Here is a 13,921-nt window from a genome sequence, read left to right as displayed (position 1 = left end):
TTCTCTCTCCTCCCCCCGAGACGTCCATGAGCCGTGACCTGAGAGGTCAAAGGTCACTGTTCTTCTTCTTTTTTTAATCTGCTGTTTCCTGCGTCCAGACTGGCGACCGGACCTCAGGGAGGAGCCAGAGATCCTCGCGGCCTTTAACGATTCGCTGATGATCAATGATGGAATTCGATCGATTCCGACGAGGTTCCGCTAAATTTAACCAGGACGGGCGAAGGGGGGGAAAAAAAAAAAAAAAAAAAAAGCAGCAACCTTTTCACGCGGATGCGAGGTTAGAGTTTTCAGAGAGTCGGCGACGCACTTCCGCATCCCCCCGTAAAGACGCTTTTTTCACTTCTCCCCCGCACACCGGCGTACATGTGTGCTGCCCGTCGTGTGCCGGCACCGTGATGAGAGGATTGGAGAGAGTTCCAAACACCAGCCCTGATTATTTGACTCGATGATTTCAAAAGGTTAGAGACCAGGAGGAAGGAGTGAAAGCAGGAGTTTGATGTATCTCACTCTAAAGTTGGGGTCATTGAGGGGCGGGGCGGCGTCCAGCAGAAGGGCCCTAGAGCTGGGAAACTGCAGGTCAAGACAAGAGGGATGACATCATTTTTTTTTTTTTAATTCTTATTTTTTTGAATGTGCTATCCTCCGTTCCAAATAAACTGTGTTCATAAAGAGAATTTGGAGATGAGGGTTTAGACTAATCCTTCTTTTTACTTCTCTCCGATGTCAAACTCATCCTCGAGGACTTAAAGTTTAATCCTTCTTTCGTTTTTTGTTTTTTTTTTGTTGTTTTTGTTATTTTTACCTGCATCACCTTTTGTCCCCCGGCGAACGGCGGTTTAAGTAACCCTCTTTAAGCTTTCTCTCTCAACCTTTCTCAAGCCGTGCGTTTTCACAGCCGCGTCGCTACGGTTTCTGGTCTCCTTAGGGCCGGTTTTTAAAAAAGGGTGGACTTATTCGGATTGTAGGCTCCGTCCCGCTCGGGTGGAGGTGCTGCGGAGGTTTCGGAGGAGTTACCTTCTCCAGCTGTTCTATGCAGATGGTGTGGGCCACGATCTTGCAGGCGGCGCACTTTCTTCGCGTGACTGATTTTTGCTGTGGGGAGAAGGAAAAGAGAAAACAGTTCGTTTTGAAATTGAATTTTTCTTTAACCAAAAAAAAATAAAATCACATTTTCAAAGATTGAACAATGCATATTTTGATTGACAGCAATTTCATGAGCTGAATGAGGAGAATCTGCAGCCGTAGTACCGTCTCCAACCACCAGAGGTCAGTCCTAGACTAGTCAGGGACTCCCAGGGATGACAAGCTGGTGTGTGACCTACACAATGATGTATCTGTGGGCGTGGGCGCGCGCGCGCGTGTGTGCGCGCTCGATATGACAGACTTCTCATGTGTATGAACGTGATACGAGCTGGCATGAGTAAAAATATAACATGACCATGAGTCACGGCTCTGTGTGACCGGGTGTCACAGTGCAACAATAACGTGTGATGTTGTTATTAACCGAGTGGAACGTTGCACATCGGCGTCCTTGTACTCAGAACCATGTCTGGAACTTAAAGCTTCTGCTCCAAGGTGTCTTGATTTCACATTCGATTCAAAAATGTCTTATTTAAATGCACATTTTTTTAGAAAACCTGACACACAAAACATAATTTTCCCCTTTGTGCTGACGTCTAAAATATCATTTTGTGGTCTAAAAACTTCATAGAGACTTTTTCCACCATACTTTTCATTCAGAGCCAAAAACCTTCACTTCGGTTGCACGTACAGACACAAGTTTTAGTCCTTATTTATACTTTTTGTGGAGGATTTTTTGGGGATTTCTGCTCTAGAAATGAACGTCAAGTTAATTTTCACAACATTTGTGACGTGACAAAGAACAAAAGAAGCAGCGGGTGAACTGATATCTGTTAAGTTTAAAATGTCGCCCTGTTTACCTGGAGACACCTACAGGTCACAAGTCTGGTTCGTTTACAAGTGACTCCAACAATGAGTCCGGATCCTGACCTTTACCTTTGACCCTAACCCTGCTTTAATAGGCCTGCGTCTCCCCCAAAACAACACATTAAAAGCGTCACGCATCGCCGTCACTGGCAGCTGCGGTTCATCTATGTGATGTGTCAGTTATTACACGGATTGAAGGGAGATTTTACTGACGGTGAACATTTGGCACACGCAGGTCCATCTTACCCAAACACGCTGCGTACGAACGAACACGATACGTACCAGCGCTCTGGCAACACAGTGCTGTTCTCCGACGTAGCAGTAATCTCCAGACACGTTGGTCTCAAACCAAATATGGTCACCGTACACTGCCGATTCCTGCAGAGAGAGACAGACACATAGGTGCGAAAGGTTAAAAGTCACTTGCTGTGATTGTGAAATCACGTGAAGAACTTCTAAGATCGGCATTATGAGTCACAACAACGGATTTACACAGCAACTTTTGCATGAGGTCATAACCCCGAATAAGCATGGCAGGAAGTGACTATTTCTGCAGCTTCTGCGTACTAACAGGGCGCAAATATAGGAAACACGAGTGCAGCTGGTTTATGTTAATGTTTATGCAATCTAGAGAGAGCATAGCGAATTAGCAGAGGGGCCCCTTATACTAATAAATCCAGAGCCTATTAGATAAGTGTTGTGTCAATATGTTGAAAACAACCCAGATAACCAAATTTGGGCCACGATTGGGCCTTGATAGGGCTACATTTTGGTCATGTTTGGGCCACATTTGGGCCAAGTTAAGGCCATGTTTGGGCCTTGTTAGGGCCACATTTGGGTCTCGTCTGGGCCACATTTTGAGCATGTTTGGGCCTCGTTTTGGGCATGTTTGAGCAATGTTTCGGCCTTGCTCGAGCCACATTTGGGCCTCATTTTGGGTTGTTTGGTCCTCGTTTTGGGCCTCGTTTGAGCCACGTTTGTGCCTCGTTTGAGCCTCATTTAGGCCATGCTTGAGCCACGTTTGGGCCTCGTTTTGGGCATGTTTGGTCCTCGCTTTGGGCCTTGTTTGGACCTCATTTGGGCCATGTTTGAGCCCCGTTTGGGCCTCGTTTGAGCCCCATTTGGGCCTCATTTGAGCCTCATTTGGGCCTTGTTTGAGCCAAGTTTGAGCCTCATCTGTGCCTCGTTTGGCACTTCTATCTCTGATGTGGGCCAAATTTTGGCCAAACATTAATCTTTATCTGGGAACATCTGCTAGAAGTTTTACATTCTTTAAAAAGTCTTTTTTTAATGAAAAAGGAGGTGATATGTGCCCTCTGGTGGTTTCATTAGCAAAACAAGAAGACACACAAGATGAGTGTTAAACTGTGTGATATCTGCAGTTGTAAAGACGAGGCCTGAGGAGGAGTTTTGCACAGTTTGTTTGTGTGTGTGTGTGTGTGTGTGTGTGTGTGTGTGTGTGTGTGTGTGCGCGTCCTCAAGCTCAGTTGTGTCACACTGATACTCCGACTCACAGTCCAGTCCACGGAGCTGCGGATATTCTCCTCTGGGTCTGCTCTATTCAGAGATGACGTGCTGGGCTCACAGGGCAGATGTCGCAGGCCAGACTTGGCTATCGCTTTTCTGGAAACACACAAGAAAACAGAGGAAGAGAAATCATGACTGCTGCTTTTATCCTCCGGACAATGAAAGCTGACAGATAAGAGAGGAGGCAGGGACGCTACCAATCTTTCACGCCGTCGCGAGTTGTGGAGATAATTCGACTGAGCTGTCAGGCAGCTGGTAATGGAGGATCTTTACTCGAACGTCTAATCTTACAGCTACAATTAAAGATATATAGAGTTTCATAAAAAATGCCTTCCTGTTACTTGTTGTAACCAAAGATGAGAACAAAAATAAATAAATAAAGAGTTGTATACGCACAGTGTGTGTAGCACGATTGTCCTCTGCCCAGTTTGGAGGTCACACGTTTCTCATCACGCCAAACTTGTAAATGTCAGAATGACGCATTTGCGTTGATGCAAGAATTCGTATTAAATAGCACCGTCTGTAACCACCAGAAACTACAGACGAATCAACCAGGACTTGAATCTTTAGGATTGTAGGTTCAGCATAATGGGCCGTAGTGCACAACAGTGTCAGGTTTGTACCTTTTTTTTTTTTAACTCGGCTAGCAACAAGTCAGACACCGTCAAGAGAAGATGCTTCGGTCCTGCAGCTCCGCCAGACACGACCGAATGAGTCAAATTGTGATGATGAGCCGTGTGACTTACGTCATATTTGTAATTACACGGTTTGGCCACTGTGTAGAATTGGTTTCAACACCCAGCTCACTTCCTGTACACAGTAGTTGTTATGGTACGCGGTCGGAACGTGTTTCCTGGTATCTGGAGCTGAAGTTGACTTGTTCGTGAGGGTCACGAGAGGAAGAGGAAGACGCATACCATGTTGGCGGATGTCAATCAATCTAGCCTCTGAACTTTTCCATTCATTTGATGTGGTGTGTCACCACTGCCAAGGATATCCAGCAAAGGTACCATGCTCGTCTTCAGACCGCTAGTCCACCACCTCTCGGGGCTACGGATAGTGATAAATATCATTGCACACAAACTCTATGACAGCATGAAGGCCATATTGAAAGATTTGTAGAAATTTATAATCCAATATGGCTGCAGGAAATTGAGACATCGACAAATATGCCGGCTGATACACGGGCCCCTACCCGCCTATCACAGGCAATCCCAGATGCATTTTTCCCACTATGCCAGTATTACATTAATATTTAAAGCACGTGAAATGCAGGAAAAAAAACTGCCTGTTGTGATTTCAAGATGGCGTGACGTAATGTATCCAGCAGAGAGCGCTCCAGGGCCTTGATACGACTCTCTGATCATCAGTTTACTGGAAATGACCATACTGATGTTTAATGTAATATTTTTCTTATTCATGGTCAGCAGTTGTAAAATATCTTATCATAAAGTAAGGTCTTTGTTCAGTTAAAAATTAGGCTCCTATCTGTCGACGAAACTGGTGCACAATGAACACAGAAATCACCTCTTTTCAGTCCAGCGTAGAAATTCTTTAAATCGGTCGCACATATAATTGATTTTTTTTCTGCTCTAAAAATCAGGATCAGGTTCCAAAATCAGGCCCTAATTTAAACATCGAAACCCAAAAATGGTAGGGGCCCGGTTTAGACCATCCTGAAAGTTTCACTGGATCTGAAACAGATCTTGAATTACAGTCTGGACTGGGTTACGGGGTCCGAAACGCGTAATGCCTGAAACACGTTCTGGCTGACACATGCTGAGTTCCAATGTGTAAAAACAAGAAATGGGAACAAACTCACTGTACAGCAAATCGATTTCTGAAACAAAGCAGAGAGTGAGTGGCCAGATGTTAACAGCTGTACTGGAAGAACTACCATAATGCCTTTCAGAGCAGAAATATTTAACCCTCATGGGACCCGGAATGTTCTAAGGACCTTCAAGAATATCTGCCTGCAAGCACATAAAACACACATATCTTTTGTGTTTGGTTCGAATGTTTTGCCCGTTGGGAATGCCCAGGGAAAGGTCGAAGGGTCATCACACAGCGTGCGGACAACGAATATCCACGGCAACGGCCATCAGCTGACTGACAGGCCTGCTTCTTATGTGGAACAAGACTTTCTTGTCGTCATCCACATGCGTAGTCACAGCCAAGTCTGATGTTTGTATCAAATATCAGTCCTTATCTATTTGGAGCAGTAAAAATAAATAACAGTCATATGTCACTGATTAAAAAGCTGTGTTATGAAAGTTTGGACTCCACCACTGAAATCACAGGCTGATCCCCCCCCCCGCCCCCCGAAAAGGCACATTAACGAGCCAACATTGACGTGTCCTTCATTTGGAATTTGCTCCTTTTTCTTGGAAGACGTCTGAAACGAATCAAATGCGCTAAAACATCACCAGAACCATTCCGGTCAGACTCTCCTACAGGGTCAGAACCACTCACAACACCATGTGACAACACCATGTGACAACCCTGAATCACTGTCAGCAAAGACCCCTGAATAAACACTGGGGAGAGGCAACATGTGAACACAAGACCAGAACCACGCACATTATGGTTTTCTCACTCACGGAAGCGGTCAAAGATCAAAACCAGATTTCATCTCGTTGCTCAGTACGTTTTTTTGCAAGGAAAGACCAGAACTACTAAGAGAAGTGCAGAAATAATCCACAGCAATGATTTAAGTTTGATGAGCGTCCAGCTCCCTTGTCTCAGACTCAGAGGTTTTTTGTGTGTGTGTGTGTGTGTGTGTGTGTGTTACATACGACAGGAAGTTCTCCCATGTGTCCAGATAAGGATCATAGTATATCATTCCCTCAGGCCCCCCCAGCGGTGAGGAACAGCTTTTATGGAGGGTAGACCCAGAGGAGGAGGGCGCATCAGTTCCTGAAGCTTCAGGATCAGACCTGGGACCCGCTGAGGCCATCTGACCCAGACTGATGCTGGTGGTGGATGTGTGGATCGGTTTTTGTAGAGTCCAGGGAACTTGACTAGATCTTCTAGGATAGACTCCAGAACCTCCTTCAATAGTGTGGTAGATGGAGTCTGGTGGAAGGAGATGCGAAGAGTTGCGTCTCAGACAGCGTGGAGGGCGGAGCAAAGGGCGGGCTTTACTGGTCACCGTACCGATTTCTTGGGAGAGTCTCGGATCTTCAATTGCTCTACTTTTGTTCTCCCCTTCCTCACTACTCCGTTCATCTCCGTCGAACTCAGAGCAGGAGCACAGCGAGACATCCGATTCGTCCTCTTGCTTCTCTTTCGCTCCTCGGCCAAACTGGACGACGCTTGCGAGCAACATTGAGGATCCAAGTAAATGAGGTTCAATGGATTTGACTTTCGATGGGCGTCGGTATCGCACTGCTAGCCCTCGATGTCCATGAGAGAAGGTGGTGGGGGAACGGCGAGCATGGTGAGGTTTATACCGAAAAGCCCTCCCTCCTGTCTTGACGGCTCCGTCTGGTCTCTCAGCTCCTCTTCCTCCGCCTTCATCTGGTTCGCTGGAGTTTGTTACTCCCAGCTCTATGACGGACTGCCGTCTTTGTCCGCTGGCCACCAGAGCACCGACACTCGGTCGCCTGTGATGGTCAGAACAAACCGGCGGTAAACCTATAGAGGACCGTCTACTCTGTAATAACGCTACAGAGGGCAGGCCGGCACTAGAGCGCCTCCTGGCTTTACTAGCCTGAAAAGCAGGACCAGGATGGCAGACATCAGCAGAATGCTTTTGTCTTTTCTGCTTTCGACGGAAACGACGCTGGAAAAAGAAATCCATGGGGTCATCTGATTTGTAATATTCCCTTGAACATAGCAGTGTCTTTTCCCGGTCAAAAAAAAAACAAAAAAACCCAAAAAGGTTAAATATCAATTCAGACGACGTGACAGGTGATGGTTAAGGTTAAGATGATTGTCCAGCTTCTTCTGGTCACCCATTGGTCCGCCTCCTTTCCTTCGATCCAGTCTTCCTTCGGAAATGCTGAAGGGGCAAATACGCTGTTCTGTAAATCCGACCCCTCGGTGCAGTTCCAAAAATGATGACATCAGTATAACATTGACACTACCAATAGTTCCTTTGTACAAAATACTCAATCATGACAGACAAAATCAAATCTTGTAATTGCTCTTTCCAGCAAATTCAGTAAGTCAACGGTTCCCATTATAAATAATTTAACCATGACTTCAACAAGGTAAATGGATCTCTGATGCAGTGCTGTTTTGTTCATTTTATGATGAATTCATTTACTTCCTATTTTGCAGTCACGCTTGCGGGGGCGTCGTGGAAGGCTGCCTGGCCCTGCGCTGACACAGAAACAGGAGCGCCACTTAAATTTGAGAGACACTTCGATAACCGGTATACCTGTAAAGGGTGATGCAGACAAGGACAAGAACGGGGACAAAAAAAAAGGGGGGGGGGGGGGCGGGGGTCCATGTACTTTTTGGATTCAGCTTTTTCAACTTGCTTATTTTCTTTAAAACAAGAAAGTTGTATGCCGGCAGTAAGAGATAAAACAATGCGTGCCAGTGGGTTTCTATCCAGAGGGACAGGGGTATGAAGTCGGTCTAAATCCCTACTAATAATTGCTCCCAGTTTTTGGCACATGTCCTCTTTTCAGCTGCATCAACCTGGTTCAGAGTGGCATCGGGAAGCTGAAAAGGCTCTGATAAATCTGTTCACTGCCTACTCAACACCAAACGGCGGACAGACAAAGTAGATGACGAGCTTATGAACATGGTGGAGTATTTAGCAGCTGAAAACTCAGATATTTTCCTGAGAAAGGAAAAGGTTTGAGGCTGGTCGAGTGACTCCTGGACCAAGTGCGTCACAGACAACAACACGACGCCAAATAATTGACAATGTCGCTTCTTGGCAAGTCGGCAATTGTTCACTGCCATTTTTGGCCGGGCAGTTTCTTAAGTTGATAAGAAGTCAACAGTTCCTTCCTCATGCTTGAAAAAGGAGGTCTGATAAGGTAAACAACACAGGAAGTAATGACTCCCCGACCGTCTCTACTGATGTCAGTATCTGAAGACACACGCCTGGCAACTGCTTCGACTTTCATGTGCAGCGTTCAGAACAGCGCCACACCACTCCCACGTCTCCACACAAGCCTCCATCAAGCCTCGTCGCGTACGCCTCGAAGCAAATATAGTTTCGCCTTCCCAGGAATTTGAAGAATTAGCGAAATGCGACGGTGCGTTGTCTCACTGAGACACAAAAGTACGTCTCGCGTAAACCTGCTTCTGTTTTATTCCATCGAGCTGTCGTGGCTCACGATACGTGGATCGCAAAGACACACGTGCTTCGTTGCTTTGTTGTTTCGTTTGGTGTCGTTCTAACAAACCTCCTAGTTTTCGAGAATAACGCTCTTCAGTTCCCCGTCCTTCATCTCCTTAGAACTCAGAACAAACGGCCCCTAACATGGCGGGTTTTGTTGAGTCAATACTGTTAAGATAGCGGTTAACCTGATAACATACGAGCTGCTCTACCTTTACGCCCCGGTGAGACGCCAGCATAACTTCGGTGTAGTGACTTATTACGTTTTTTTTTTTTAAATATATAATTCACAGTTTGGTAAACATCCTCTTCCATAGCCTAAGGTCTAAGATTTTTTTGGTTTTCATCAAAAAAAAAATCTATCTGCTACCAAAGCGCATAAAAGAAAATGAAATGAAGTTTTTTTCCTTCACATTTTCAGATTATTTTTTCCAGGTGTTTCATGTCAGTGTAGAATAATCCAAAACCTGTGGAACTACAAGGCTGTAGAGTTGTATTTTTACACATTTATAGGCCCAGTTACCACCGTCATATGAGAATGTTTTCTTTGTACATGTACACATGTAGTACACATGTTGACTGTGATGGTCCAGTTACTTCTATAAATCTAGCCGAGGCAAAAATGGAATTCATTACTCAGTCTGCTGGCAAGGAGCAGTTAGGAACACAAGCACGGACTTGATTATTCTAAGAGACTACGACCCAAAAAGGTTCAGGATCACTGCTTAAAAAAACCACAAAGAGCCCATCCTGACCAGCTGAACCTCCTCAACGTCACTGAAAACTAAACAAAAAGTTGCAAAGGGAGTTGAGTCTGTTTTGTTCCAATCCAAAGTGAAACACAGAGCAGCTTTATTGTGTAGAATAAATACCTATAGATGCCAATTTTGCCCACGGTAGTTTGTATATGTCTCTAATTTCATAACGGAACTTAGAAGTAGCAGAATAACGGAGTCAGAATCGGGTCGTACAGCAGACCACACCACCGCAAACCAGCCCGAGAACGTCGGATGAGACTCCGACAGAAAACTGACATGCAGTGCGCTCATTGCTTTGCCGCTGCTGCTGCCGGCGTGTGTAAAACTGAATATATCAAATAAGAAACCAGACATGAACAGCACCGTTTCCCACTTTGATAACGCTGCTACTGAAACAACCGTACCATCTAACAGGAAGTCCTGCTGCAGAGAAACACGAGCCCTGAAACCTCACCCAATCCCACTGCTGACATTAAAAAGGCGAGAAATGTCAAAGTTTTAACAGTGATGACTCATTTTCTTTGAAACCACACTCTGTAGCTGACAGCCTGGTCACGTGTGATGCAAGATCATCAAATATAAATGTCCGTTTTTCTCTTAACAATCGAATAAGTGAGGATTTCAAGATCGCTCTCCTTTAAAAGCGGGGTCACGGACACGTTTTCGATTCGCTTTCAAACAAAGGAGTTCTAGCCACTCATGCTGACCTCGCTGGAAGAGCAGTAAGAGGTGAATCTACCTGCGATCAAGGTGGGAGACTGTTACAAGACAGAAGCCACAAAAAGAGTCTGCTTGCTTGGCAGAGTGGGAGAAAACCTGAGCACAGATATTGATTGAGTGGTTGTTGCTGAGCTTCTGGGAACAAGTCTGTCTCAGCTTACCCAGATACAAGCACACCGGGGTCAGCGGGGCTCCAGCATGGAGATCGGTGGACTAATAACGCACATTCAGCAGTCTGGTAAACGAACAAAAAAACCCACCAAATAGGGAATTCTGCCAGCAACACATGGATGAGTCGCGTGGTCTTCCGTACGTACTATCAGGCCACCGCAGGAGGTTCTGCATGAGTTTAATGCATTGTCACCTTCTAAATATAGAGCCAGAAGTTGAGTCTGGATTATATTTTATCCCTGATACCCAGTTTTTCCAGCACCGATTACTCAAAGTCAATCACCGAACCTCTATCCTTCTTACATGGGCTTCACTTATGAAATGTTCTTAGACAGAAATGCGTTCTTAGGACTTATTAACCCCAAATTTAGTCTTCAAACGGGAACCAAATTCTGATGGCTATTTATAACATCGGCTGGGTTCCTCTTTTAACATCAAGGGCACTATTAGAGTGGTCTGTCGTACCAGGGTGTTGACGGATGGCCCTATGTGCGCGCTGTGGGTTCAGCTTCGTTTCGGTGCTTGGAGGGCGTATATTCAGAGCGCAACGCACGGGGCAGAAAGGCCGTCATTAAACACCTCATTAATCACAAGAGGGTTTCAGGCGTGACATCAATCAAACCAATCAGAGAGCCTGGTGTAATTTCCTTCAAAGCTCACGTGGCACCAGGACTCTGCGTGTTGCTTTTTCAGTGGCGCACGCATTTCATTTCCGGAGAAGTGAACAGTCCTAAAGGACCTCCTCCTGTGCCAGGTGAGTACGCGCGAGCGTGTCTTATGTGCACAGTATATACGGGAGCAGGAGGCATCCGTCGCATCTGTTCTTCGTAAACCCTATGCCGATCTTTGTCGCCGTGATGAGCAACTGTCATCCAACAGTCCGACACAACTGGTAGAAACAAGAATCAAACACGAAGGTATCAGTTTGTCCATCCAACATGGCTGATTGGCAACCCGCACCTCATGTGGATAGAAGGGGCTCATTCTAAGATAACAAGGACACAACCATTATTATATTTATGTGTCTGCTCATGAGTGAAGATAAAGTTATGAATAATATATCAAATTTCTCCCAAGAGATTCCTTTAACTACATCCCGCTACCGCTAAGTAAATGATATTGCCAATAATCTGCCTTTCCTATTGTTTAAATTGCTTTCCCATGATCCCTCCCTCCCTCTGTCACCCTCCTCCTTTGACTATGTGCTTTTCCTCACAGTGTGTCTGCGTGCGTGTGTGTGGGGTGTGTGTTACCGTTACGCAACAGCCTCTTTCTACATTGATAATCCCCGACCATAACGGGGGAGAGTGAGGAAGATGTGAGATGAGAATACTCAGTAATGAAACATTACCCTCTTGAGAGCATATTTGCATGGCAGCACAGTTACGTACATTTTTTGGAATAACAGAGGAAGGACTATATAATTTCTCCGGTTCCAGAAATATAAACTATCAACTGGATTGAACTCCTTGATAAGAACTGGAATAAGTAATCCAGGGCTGAAACAAGACAGGAGCGGTGAATTGATAGTACATTGTAAAATTTGATGGACAGCTGGTATGGTAGCATCAGAGTGTACTGTATCAGCTCAATGGTCCTTTTATCAGGATGTATGTAAATCCATATCACAGCTTCCATGTCCAGATTAACATTAAGTTCAGGGATAAGACAGTTTTACAACTGGGCTTCATCTGAATGGGTCAAAACTGGGCAACTTAGTCCATCTTAGTCCAACCTGCTAGACTGGTTGCACCGTCTTAAGTTTCAAGCCTTCTTCTCACTAAGAACCAGTGCAGCAGCGGGGGCAAGGAGATGCCACTTCCCTCTCTCCAACAATATCGTCAAACGCATATCTCAATGACTGTGCCCAGATTTTGGCAACATTGAGACGTAAAAAACCAACAGAATAAATCCCTCATTCATATCAGCCATCTCCCTGCCTATCGCTGATAGCTAAACAAGCTATCGCCTCTGAACGGAGCTTCCTCTCCTGAGCCACTGTGTGAAACGCAGCAGTACTTCTGCATGAGTTGCCATGGTTGGGTTTTAATGAAGCATCTTCAAATGTGTGTTAGGACTATTTCACTGCTAGCATGCTCTCCAAAAAGCTGCGGGATTGAAGTCAGGGGTTTTAGGAATAAAAGTGGTGTTCCGCAAAGTTCAAGTTTAGGCCCACTGTTTTTCCACGGTGGCGACGCGGTGGTCAGCACTGTCCCCTCACACCGAGAAGGTTCTTGGTTTGAATCCGCCGGGGCCTTTCATTTCCGTGCTAAGCTTCCATGTTCTCCCTGTGTCTGTGTGGGTTCTCTCCAGGTACTCTGGCGTCCCCCCACATGCCAAAAGCATCCTCATCAGGTTAAATGAGGACTCTAAATTGCCTGTAGATGTGAATGGATGTCTGTCTCTGCATAAGATCCCTGCAATGGCGTTGTGACATTTCCAGGGTGGCAACGGCGATAGCCATCCATCCCCCATCTACCAGTCATTGATTTTTTCATTTTAAATGAATCTATGACCACATTTGCATCTTTCACAAGGTCAGGAGAGTGCGATTCTTAGGCCTACAGTATTTATTCACTGAATATAGCCCAAATTGACAGTGTTGCAGACGACAAATAGCTGCACATCTGGCCTGACGCTGAGCACACTTTCAAAACTCATATTCTTGAGCTTGCAAAGAAGGAGACAATAAAACTAGGTGTATTGTCCAGGATCCAATCTTGCTTATCATAACAATCATGGCATTAACAGCCAGTAATTATGCTTATATTGTATTTACGTACGCAGTCGTAGCACCATTAAACGCTGAACGGTGTGTACTTGCATTTGCAGAATTGTACACAATTGGAATTTATGTTTCTATTCAGTTTCTTGTATGTTACTGTTTTTGCTGTACACCCTTTTAAGAGTTTAAATTGTTGCCATGATAGTTTTTTTTATTGCTCCGTATCATTCTTGTCTGATTTGATTCATTTTTTTTTTTTTTTTGCCATGAAAGCGTTAATAAAATTGTCGCTACATTGTACATCTCTGTACTTTAACTGTGAACTCAGGGCATTGCTGTAAAAGAACTCTGTGTTCCACCGAAAAAGTAACATTTTGAAAAAGACATACCACATTAAAAAAAATTCATCACACTGGTCCAGTTCGGTGTTTGCCTCAAAACCGAAGCAGCTTGAACATTCTTACACCCACCCCAGCCTGGCAGAGCTGTAGCCAGACTAGCCAGCCACAACACCAGATCAAACCATTAAATAAATATCAGGCTTCTCAATAAAGGCCTGTTGGCATATTTATCATAAATTGCGTTTCAGTGTTAAGCAACCGGCTCAGGTGGAACGAGGGTTTTGTCAGCAGAAGTGTGCGAGACTTTCCAGAGCTCTGCTGTTGGGTTAAATATTTACACGAAAAATAGTGGAGCGCTATGCAAATGCACGGACTGCAAAGTGGAGTTCTGCTACTGGGCTGAGACTCCAGATATGAGTAACAGTGACCC

General features: G+C 45.1%; 1 protein-coding gene across 5 annotated transcripts in view; it reads right to left on the bottom strand.

Annotated features, from left to right (window-relative positions):
- The window catches only part of LOC147272424 (diacylglycerol kinase zeta-like), an 81,964-nt gene that overhangs the window by 62,175 nt on the left and 5,868 nt on the right, over positions 1 to 13,921 (bottom strand). For 2 of the 5 annotated variants that reach the window (XM_086215424.1, XM_086215583.1), the window contains exons 2-6: positions 6,270 to 7,477; positions 3,462 to 3,570; positions 2,230 to 2,325; positions 1,015 to 1,092; positions 508 to 570 (exon numbers count right to left, since the gene is read on the bottom strand). In XM_086215424.1, the coding sequence (XP_086071550.1) occupies positions 508 to 570; positions 1,015 to 1,092; positions 2,230 to 2,325; positions 3,462 to 3,570; positions 6,270 to 7,276 (1,353 nt within the window). In that variant the 5' untranslated portion in view covers positions 7,277 to 7,477. The remainder of the gene's footprint in view (positions 1 to 507; positions 571 to 1,014; positions 1,093 to 2,229; positions 2,326 to 3,461; positions 3,571 to 6,269; positions 7,478 to 13,921) is intronic. The other 3 variants (XM_086215507.1, XM_086215664.1, XM_086215742.1) reach the window with 2 other exon arrangements.

This window comes from Aulostomus chinensis, chromosome 1, assembly GCF_037954235.1.
Source record: "Aulostomus chinensis isolate RoL2024-O1b breed Wild chromosome 1, RoL_Achi_v1.0, whole genome shotgun sequence".
Lineage (NCBI taxonomy): Eukaryota > Metazoa > Chordata > Actinopteri > Syngnathiformes > Aulostomidae > Aulostomus > Aulostomus chinensis.
The sequence above is the reverse complement of the archived record's forward strand: the minus strand, read 5'-3'. Positions and strand labels throughout refer to the sequence as shown.